The sequence below is a fragment of the Cucurbita moschata genome, unplaced genomic scaffold, assembly GCF_002738365.1.
Source record: "Cucurbita moschata cultivar Rifu unplaced genomic scaffold, Cmos_1.0 Cmo_Scf00044, whole genome shotgun sequence".
Taxonomy (NCBI): domain Eukaryota; kingdom Viridiplantae; phylum Streptophyta; class Magnoliopsida; order Cucurbitales; family Cucurbitaceae; genus Cucurbita; species Cucurbita moschata.
Window position 1 is genome coordinate 2,688,167 of NW_019268560.1, and position 9,419 is coordinate 2,697,585.

The 9,419-nt window shown below is 38.1% G+C and overlaps 2 protein-coding genes across 3 annotated transcripts; one reads left to right on the top strand and one right to left on the bottom strand.

The window, feature by feature from the left end:
* The first annotated feature begins 773 nt into the window (after positions 1 to 773).
* On the top strand, positions 774 to 5,414 carry LOC111434264 (O-fucosyltransferase 8). 2 transcript variants are annotated; one of them, XM_023071670.1, is made up of 10 exons: positions 774 to 1,150; positions 2,150 to 2,239; positions 2,324 to 2,423; positions 2,582 to 2,652; positions 2,823 to 2,911; positions 3,272 to 3,392; positions 3,475 to 3,618; positions 4,042 to 4,376; positions 4,468 to 4,708; positions 4,902 to 5,414. In XM_023071670.1, the coding sequence occupies exons 2-10, from the start codon at positions 2,195 to 2,197 to the stop codon at positions 5,208 to 5,210; spliced, it is 1,455 nt and encodes a 484-aa protein (XP_022927438.1). In that variant the 5' UTR covers positions 774 to 1,150; positions 2,150 to 2,194; the 3' UTR covers positions 5,211 to 5,414. The 2 variants fall into 2 exon arrangements, with proteins under 2 accessions (XP_022927438.1, XP_022927437.1); XM_023071669.1 differs by lacking the exon at positions 774 to 1,150 and adding an exon at positions 1,184 to 1,899.
* Positions 5,410 to 8,806, bottom strand: LOC111434265 (nucleobase-ascorbate transporter 2-like). The gene is made up of 13 exons (XM_023071671.1): positions 8,404 to 8,806; positions 8,200 to 8,297; positions 7,839 to 8,015; positions 7,519 to 7,619; positions 7,360 to 7,435; positions 7,219 to 7,278; positions 6,947 to 7,131; positions 6,744 to 6,840; positions 6,503 to 6,648; positions 6,321 to 6,412; positions 6,157 to 6,234; positions 5,920 to 6,080; positions 5,410 to 5,846 (listed from the first exon to the last, which is right to left on the bottom strand). The coding sequence occupies exons 1-13, from the start codon at positions 8,492 to 8,494 to the stop codon at positions 5,634 to 5,636; spliced, it is 1,575 nt and encodes a 524-aa protein (XP_022927439.1). The 5' UTR covers positions 8,495 to 8,806; the 3' UTR covers positions 5,410 to 5,633.
* Between the last annotated feature and the right edge of the window lie 613 nt (positions 8,807 to 9,419).

Here is a 9,419-nt window from a genome sequence, read left to right on the forward strand (position 1 = left end):
CACATCACAAGCGACCCCAATGGCATAATTACAAACAATAGGTCTGAAACTACCTCAGCCTGTAACTGGGTTGGCATAATTTGTAGTATAAAGCACAGCCGAGTGACAAGCTTAAAATTTTCTTACATGGGTTGGCATATATGGCTCCAGGTGACGGACACTCTTCATTATACTCAGTCTTGTTTCTTAAATCAAGTTTCCTTTGCAATGCAGTGTTGGGGTTGGATGGGATTGTTTCCAGAAGAGGTAAAGCATTCTGTTAATGGAAACATTGACAAGGTAGAAAGAAGGCTAGAGATGAAATGATTTGTACTACTAGAGAAATGAGGGTACCCAAATCATATCCTCACTAAATGACCGATGTTGCAGATTCAATCACCAATCTTTGAGCTATTCAGAGTGAATGTCTATCATCCATTGTATTGCTGGCCTTGTCGTTGTCGTGGACAGTGTGATCATCAGAGAAGAGGCCGAGTATCAAACATGTTCTTGGCCCTCTCAACAAAATCATGACGAGAATTGGGCAGTCCCAAGTCCATAAATCATGAATGTATGAATAAAAGAGAGTTTGGTTTGAAATGCCCTTTTGAAATAGTGCTTTAAATAAGACTGTTTGCTCATTTGATGGAAAAATCACAAATTTAATACCACATACACTTCAAAATTTAAGGACCACATATGATTAAACTCGTAATTTAACTAAAGTATAATTTTCATTAAATTAAAACTTTAATCCCTGATTCTTGCCATTTCATTTCGTTCTTCAGATTGGGTTTGGATCCTCCTCTTCTTTAATCTATATCCGCCACCAGCGTGGATCTCTGATTCATTTTGGGGTTGGCGTATAAGAATCATTTAGGCCATGCGATTGGAAAATTTCATCATACGATCACATATAGAAGGACAAATCTTCCAAAAAAGTCAAGGTAGTTGTACCAACGGTTCTGTGAAATTTTTGGGCGATAAGATTTACTGGACCCGCCAATTCCAACATTCACCCTCTTCTTCTTCTTCTTCCTCGTCCTCCCAAGTTCAGCTAAGGCTCTATTGTTCAATAATGTGAGAACCCAGAAAGGGAGTAGCTCTGAAGCAGACGTTTAGCCCTGGTTGGTAGCCTGTAACTGTTCGCAAGTATTTCTTGGTGTTCAAGGTTAGTCTGAAAGTGTTATTCGGCCTTTAATATTTTGCTTTTATTGCACTCATCTATTCTCACCGGACTTTTCAGCTTTCCTTTCCTTTTGTTCCTAACGTGTATGCATACCTTCTTGTTTAACAATTTTCTTTGTTTACCAAACTTGCATTTTTGTTAGATCACTTCTGTCTTTGTGTTGGTGGGTTGTTTTCTGAGAAAGACAGACAGAGAGAATCTGTAAGAAAAAGAAAATGTGAATGCAGGCCTTCATAGTTTATGGTTACATGTTTTTTTGTTATATGGTTCCTTAAAACACCAAAGTTTCTGTATAGTGCAAGGAAGGACAGATGTTTGAGGTTGTTTGAGAGATAAAAATGGGGAAGCAAGGGGTCTCCAGAAGCTTGCGCCCTGAGTCTCAGAGTGATGGAATGTCATTAGGAATGAAAGATTATCAGATTAGATGTTGTTCAGAAAACTTTTGTGGGAATAATCCTTCTATTGGGAGGAGGCTTTCAGGAGATGATGTGAACTCAGGTTTGAAAACCGTATCAGTTCATGGATTGAAACATGATGTTTCCAAAATTAGTGCTTCTAAGGGATCCTATGGGAGTAAAAGAAATGTTTGGCTTCAAAAGCATGTGAGGTCAATTTTGTTTATGATTGGGGTGATTGGTTTTGTTTTTTTGGTTGATTCCTTAACAGTATCCCTTGTCAATTTGATTATTCGCCGGAACACTTCACCTGCCAGAAAATCAATTGGTATCAAGGTAAAATGTAGGAATGTTTCTAGATTTAATTGGGTTGGTAGTAGCTTTTTAAATATGGCGTTGATACATATCCTTATATGCTTGGATCCTTCATACTCTCTCCCCATGATTTTAGTAAAAGTTTAGATAAGATCCATCAGTACTGACTTCGTAGAATGCTCAAATTCTATGGATAGAGATGGTCAGTGGATATTACAATGTTCTAACATTAATGCTCTAGTGATGAGATTTTCATTTTTGTTGACTCAAGGATGATAATGGTCCCAATGTTCATAAAGAAAAATCTCCAATCCAGATGTATGACCGCCTTGTACATTTGGCCTCTGTTTCTCTTGCAAAGGTTTGCTACATGACTCTTCACATACTGTAAATGTTGTCATTTTTCTGATGAAATCTTACAAAGTTGAGACTGTTCTGCTTTCAGATTGAGTTTAAACAAGAGAAATCAAGCTTGTGGAAGGAACCATATCTTCAGGCCTCTGGATGGGTACCCTGTGCAGATGGAAACGTTGTATCCGATTTAGGTACCCGATCAGACATTTATCTCTTCGACGTTTATAAAACCCTTTTAATTTTTGCTCAGATAATTGCTAATCGCTGCTGCAGACACAATGAGTATACTAGAGTTTAGTGCATGAATACTTTATCATGTGATTGACACTCAGTTGTAATCTTGGAGCAGGGAAGTTTGATAAGACTAATGGTTACATAGTTGTCAGTGCAAATGGTGGTCTTAATCAGCAACGAGTTGCTGTAAGTGTTTGTATCTTCCATGTCACTATTATCCTTATTAGATTGTTAGAGAGTTCTATGTTCTACCTGCATATCAGCGCATCCAAACGCCTATAGATGATGAAATACTACAGTTTAGTGCCTATAGATGATGTTCTCTTAGTCTTCACGTGGGCTTACAACTCTTGCAGATCTGCAATGCTGTTGCACTGGCATCTCTTCTTAATGCAACTCTCGTAATTCCAAGATTTCTCTACAGCAATGTATGGAAGGATCCAAGGTCTGAGGTCTTTCTGAATCCATACCATTCTACTATTTTTTTTAGTTCAACCATATGCGGGGCGGGAGATTCAAACCTCTACCTCTTGGTCGAGGGTACATATTTTGCTAGTCTAACTTTGTCACTTATAACCATTTCTCGGCTGATGGGGCTCTGTAAGAATGATGTAGTGGCACCTTCCTTTCATTTATGCATTGTTGGTTGACTTGAGAACATTTCATTTACTAAAATAACAATCACCATTCAACTATAGAAGCATTTCCAAAACTGAATCATTGTTCTTGTTTAATTTTTCGCATTAACGTTCGACTTCTTGCCATGGCAAGCATTTGTGATTTTATGCTTGTAACGAGAATGCAGCCAGTTTGGTGACATATACCAAGAAGATTACTTTATGAATACTCTTAAAGATGATGTACATATTGTCAAGGAACTCCCTTCTTACTTAAAGTCTGTAGATCTAGAAGCAATTGGTATTCAGGTATGTTATAAATAAGTGTAAATACTTCATATAACAACTTCTACTCCGGAAACAACTCAGTAACTCCTGGTCTTTTTTGCAGATCACTGATGCAGATATTGCAAAAGAGGCAAAGCCCACTGATTATATTAGAACCGTTCTCCCTCTCCTTTTGCAGAATGGAGTTGTTCACTTCCTTGGCTTCGGAAATCGACTTGGCTTTGATGCCATACCCTTCAACCTTCAGGTTCTAAGCCAATTATAACAGGACAAACATTATTGTTATTATGTTTCATTTTTGTTTATTCATATGATACAGTTTTCTCTTCGGAAATAAATTTGAGATGTTTTTGGTCACTTCCTTGAGAGACCAGACATTTTTTAGTGAATGAAACAGCCTAGATAAAGAAAAATTAGCAGTCAAGATATTGGGTCTTATTTTCTATTTATAAGAGTAGAGCAGACAATGAACATGGACATAAGAAAGCCTTTATTCAAGTGTTACTTTCTATATCAGTTGCATTGTACATATGAACTATATGGTTGGAAGAAAACATTACTTAATTAAACCAAACCGTCTGTCCCTGTGTTTGTTCTTCCCAAATCACTAAAAGATTGTCTGAAGTGTAGGTATTTTTTAATAATTTGCTGCAACTCTTTCACATTGCAGAAATTAAGATGTAAATGCAACTTCCATGCTCTGAAGTTCACACATAAAATCCAACAAGTTGGTTCTTTATTGGTCAAAAGGATCAGAAAGTACGAAGCCGCCAAGAGTATGTTGGATAAACAACTGCTAGGGAACTTCATAGACTATGTGGCATCCAAAGAGGACAAAGTTGTTGGAGGTCCAGTGAAGTATCTTGCTTTACATTTGAGATTTGAAGTGGATATGGTTGCATACTCCCTCTGTGACTTTGGAGGTGGAGAAGATGAGAAGAAGGAGCTTCAAGCTTACAGAGAAATCCATTTTCCTTTACTGATTGAGCGTTTGAAGAAGTCAAGGTACTCCAATGGAGTTTTTGTCTTTTTTTCAGACAGTATGAACTTATGTTAGTAGATGCTGATCACTTTGGGATTACGAATTGGTATGCAGGACAATTTCTTCAACAGAGTTGAGAATGTCAGGGAGATGCCCATTGACACCAGAAGAAGCAGCACTTGTTCTAGCCGGCCTTGGATTCAAACATAGAACTTATATCTATTTGGCTGGATCTCATATATATGGTGGAAACTCCCGGATGCGAACCTTCACCAACCTCTATCCTAACTTAGTCACCAAGGAAACACTTCTTACTCCCAGTGAGCTTGCACCATTTCAAAACTTCTCTTCTCAGGTATAACATTGAAGAGCATGCATGTGACAATTATCTCTCTCTCAGTAATTTCAAATGCATATTCTCTGGGAACCAAGCACTTGGGCAAATGTAGCTATATTTCCTGTTTACTATTTATGCACCACAATGAAAAGTTGCTTGTTTCTTTGATGGTTTGTCAATCCATTAGACTGAATGCATTGCCTGTATATAGCTTGCAGCGTTGGATTTTATTGCCTGTGCGAGTGCTGATGTCTTTGCCATGACCGACTCTGGAAGCCAACTATCATCTCTGGTGTCAGGATTTCGAACTTACCATGGAGGTGGCAATGCTCCTACTTTAAGACCAAACAAGAAAAGGTTAGCAGCAATCTTGTCCGAGAATAAGACCATAGGTTGGAAAACTTTTGGAGATAGAGTTAGTAAGATGATCGAGGAAGGTCAACGATCCCGGACCAGAGGGTTTGGTAGAAGCATCTATCGTCATCCGATGTGCCCAGAATGCATGTGCAAATCACACTAGTGTTCTATAATCTGGCTTGCACATAAATGTATACTTAGCTGCCTTGGATGGAAATTTACATATATCTTCCCCTCCATTCCGGCAGGCAAAATTCAAATTCATTTGTTCATTCTTATTCCGTGTCAGTATATAATCTGCTGCAATTGACTGATTATGTTCGTCCATTATAATAGTTCATTAGTGAGAAAAGATCTGCTTGTAAAAGAACCATGCCCCGCTTTCTGATTCTGCCTTCTTTCAAAGAACCAATTCTTTTAGGTACAAAAAAGATCGTTAATTAAAAAAAACAGACAATACAGCTCTCTTCTCCCAAGACTGATGGAGTCCAGTCTCTGTTCAAAGAATCGTCTCAACCTGGGAGTGATACTTTTTTTCTCTGTACGCAAGCAAACCTTTGTTGCCTCCTCTATTTCTTCCTTCTATTCAAGATGGAGGGAAGAATTGGTTTAGGTTAAAAGGAAGAGTGTAAAACTCTTCATTCCTGCCGTCTCCCTTGAACGTTCTGAACTTAACCCACCATGGCATTCCCCTGTCTCTAGCACTGTCTTTGTAGTCTAGTGTGTTATCCAAGAAAACCGCAACTATGAGTGCTACTGTTGGTGGAGAGAAGAATATGGTGTTTATGAAGTCATTGAACTGCACATTAAAACAAGAACTCGCGTTAGTTCATCATGTTCATAGAGAAAATTAAGCGAAAACAGAAACTCACCCATCCAGCGTTTGTGTGAGCAGGGCCATGGAAGGCCTTTGCGGTGTACTCCCTAAAATAATCTGGCACAGACAAACCCAAGAACAATGCCACACCAGTAATGAAGAGATTCCTCATTGAATTCATGTTGGTAAATTGCAAAAATGACAACCCCACAGAGGCTGAGAAAAGAACTAAATTTGTTAACATTCCATTTCCAAAGAATGCAAAATGTGAATTTATGCAAAATCTACTCACCAACAAGACCAAACAAGACACAATATACAGCTGCAAATATAGTGAAGGGAATTGAAGCAAACAATGCTCCAAATTTCCCTGCAGAAATCAGCAGTCATATGTAAAACTTCAACAAGATAAGATGTTTATCATTTAGTTTACTACCATAACTAATTTCTGCTCACCTAGAATTGAGAAGAATATCATAAATCCAGCTGAAATCTGGATAACCCTGCGGCTACCAACACGCGTGCTTCCAAGCAGACCTACATTTTCTCTGTATTTACATCGTAAGTCGGAAAACTTGCATAGATACATACAATCTCAATGACACAATGCAACGAGAAGTGAAAACAAAAAAACATACATTGAGACAGTTGATCCAGACAATGTTCCAAACAGACCACTCAGAAGAATCCCGATTCCCTGCCAACCGATCCCTCGACTCAGAACATGAGCTGGAGGTGGGGTTGCACTCGCTAAACGTGAAGCTGCCTTAAATGCTCCAGTTGACTGTTAATAAATGATTATAAGTTTTCCATATGACTCTTTCAAGTACAGAGCAAGAATTAGAATATAGTGCTAGAGTAGAAGAATATAGCAAGTACCTCAATCAAAGATACCAGAACTGCAGCCATCATCCCAAAAGCATGGCCAGCATCGAAGGTTGGAGCACCCCATTGAAGAGGGTATGGTATCTTAATCCTGAATGATGAAGGAGGCAATTTGGGGAAGAGGGGTTAAGTTCTTTTTTTCTTTTTTCTTTTTATATCAGCACAAAGTAAAAGCGAGGTCAGGTTTAGATAACAACCATGGAGCAGATGAAATGAGGTTGGCCCTGTCAGTTCGACAATTGATTTGAGTTAATTCTGGTCGATGTTTGTATGCACCACTGGCTGTCAAGAGGTGTGCATATGCCCATATCACAGTAACAGATATAAGAAGAGCAAAGCGTTCAAGTATTGGCAGTTGCCTTATATGAAAACCTTTGAGATACTGCAAAAGAAGTAAATTGTATAGATTTTTAAAAAGGGTGCCTGACTTTTGTTATTGTTTTGCAGTAGCAAGATAATAAGCCATCACCTGTGAGAGAGCTATAAAGAGTATAAGCATGGGAACGCCAATTTCCACACATCTTCCAACCTGGTTAAGTTTCAATGGTCAGATGAATGGAAAAACCAAAAAACAAAAAGTTGAAAACACAGGGACCTCTCGTAAATATACCACTGGGAAGCCTCTGTCAAACATACCAAAGCCTACTAGTGCAATCACAGGCACCATTCCAAGAGGACTGAAGAACCTGAAACGGATGATGAACTTCCTTCCATCAACATTTAGTGTGAAATAGATTTAGTGATGTCTTGATTCTTAAGGAAGTTCTACCTGGAGCAGATAGCCCACAATTGACTGTATCCCAAAATGATCTGTATACTTGATGATACAATAAGAGCTCCCTGAACTGCTCTCATTGTGCTCAGAAATCTCTGTGGAAGTTTAATTCATGTATTAAAAGTGATCTTATGTTTAATTCATTAGATAAAGAAAAAGACAACCATGTTGACTCTTTGGACATTGATTGAGTTGAATGTATGGACAAAATCTTACAGTTCATAATGCATCCATAAAGACAATTGATTTGTCCACACGTTTGGAGACAAATGGAAAAGTAAAAGAAAAAGAAAATACTGAATTGGGTTACTGACCAAATGGGGGTCCTCGATTCTTGATAAAGATGAGTCGTGAATGATGGAAATAATCGGAACCATAAAGGCATAAGAACCTCCGATAACAGTCGGCAATCTTGTTCCAAACAGAGTCTGTAGAAGCGTATTGATCCCTTCAACAAAAAGTAGAGTCTGTACCACCCTCACTTTATCACCCTATATCAGAGTTTCAACCCCCATGTTAAAAAAAAAACAAGCAGAAAAGCATGTTGAGATGAAAAAGTTTGAGATTATTTTCTTTTGTCTGTATTTTGAAGCCAGAGAATCTGTCATGATTGAAACTCAGCAGCCTTCATGTAAAAACTGAAAATAGCAAGACAACGTTGAAAATGTTTCTCACATCATCGCCTCCCATCAAAGGAACAAGGAAAGAAGGGATCATGACAGCAGTACCCAACGCCAGAATGTAGTGCTGAAAGCCCAAAGCTATGGCTTCCCCTGTTTTGAAAACATAAGCAAACAACAACAATTACGAGCTCAGAAGAAGAAAAACATCAATGAGTTGGTATATATAGTTGTGTGCATTTGGAAAATGTAGCATTACCCCAAGATGGGTTAGAATCGATACAGTACTCCAAGCCCTGAAGTTGATCCATTGGTGGATGGCTAATCTCCTCTGGTTTCGGAGCTTCCATGACTCACAAACGCCCAGTGAGTGAAAATCCCAAATGGGGTTGTGGTAAAATAAGCAAAACAGAGAAACAAACAAACAAACAAATGAAGCAAGCCAATCTCTCTGTCTCTCTCTGTCTCTGTTTCACAAGAGAACTTGTAGAAAAACAGAGTGAGAGGAGAAGAGAACACAGAATGAGAAAAGGAGAAATGGAAAAGCAAAAGTGGGAGTGAAATCAAAAAGTTACAGAGGTGAGGATTGAATGCGTAGAGAGAGAGAGAGAAGCAGTGAGTTGCTTGCCGCGCATGACCAAGCGGCTTTTGTGGCTTTAGTGTTCTTGGCCCTCTTCAGTCTTCCACCTCATTTTTGGCACTTCCCAAACTACCCTCACAAGAACTACCAAACCCAAATGTAACCGTTGCCCATTCAGCCTCCTCCTTCACCTTCCTTATAATAATAAAAGGACAGCTAAAAACAAAATTTATGCTTGCTCATGTCTTTTCTCTATGTTTTTTCTCTAAAATTCATGTCTACTAAAATAAAAAGACAAGCTAAAAACAAATATCATGTCTTTTCTCGTTGGATCAATTAGATATAAATTTAAATTTTATATCAAATAAAATCTTAAAATTTTAATTTTATGTCCAATTGATCCACAAAATTTAAAAATTTTGATAAAGTCGTAGTTTTAAAAGTTTATAACCATAATAGATACTAAAAATCATGTGGTCAAAGGTATCTTTGAACCCGCTTTCATCTTTGGCTCTCTTTTTCCCACTTTTGTTGTGTGCATGATTAGGATGATTGGGACAAAGGTAAGTATAAAGTGTAAGATTTTTAAGGATGGAAATTGGGTTATAATATGCACAACATTACCACTCTAATCTTACTTTATTAGAGTGACCTAACATTAAACAAAACATCCTTTGACCAATCATAATTTCCTA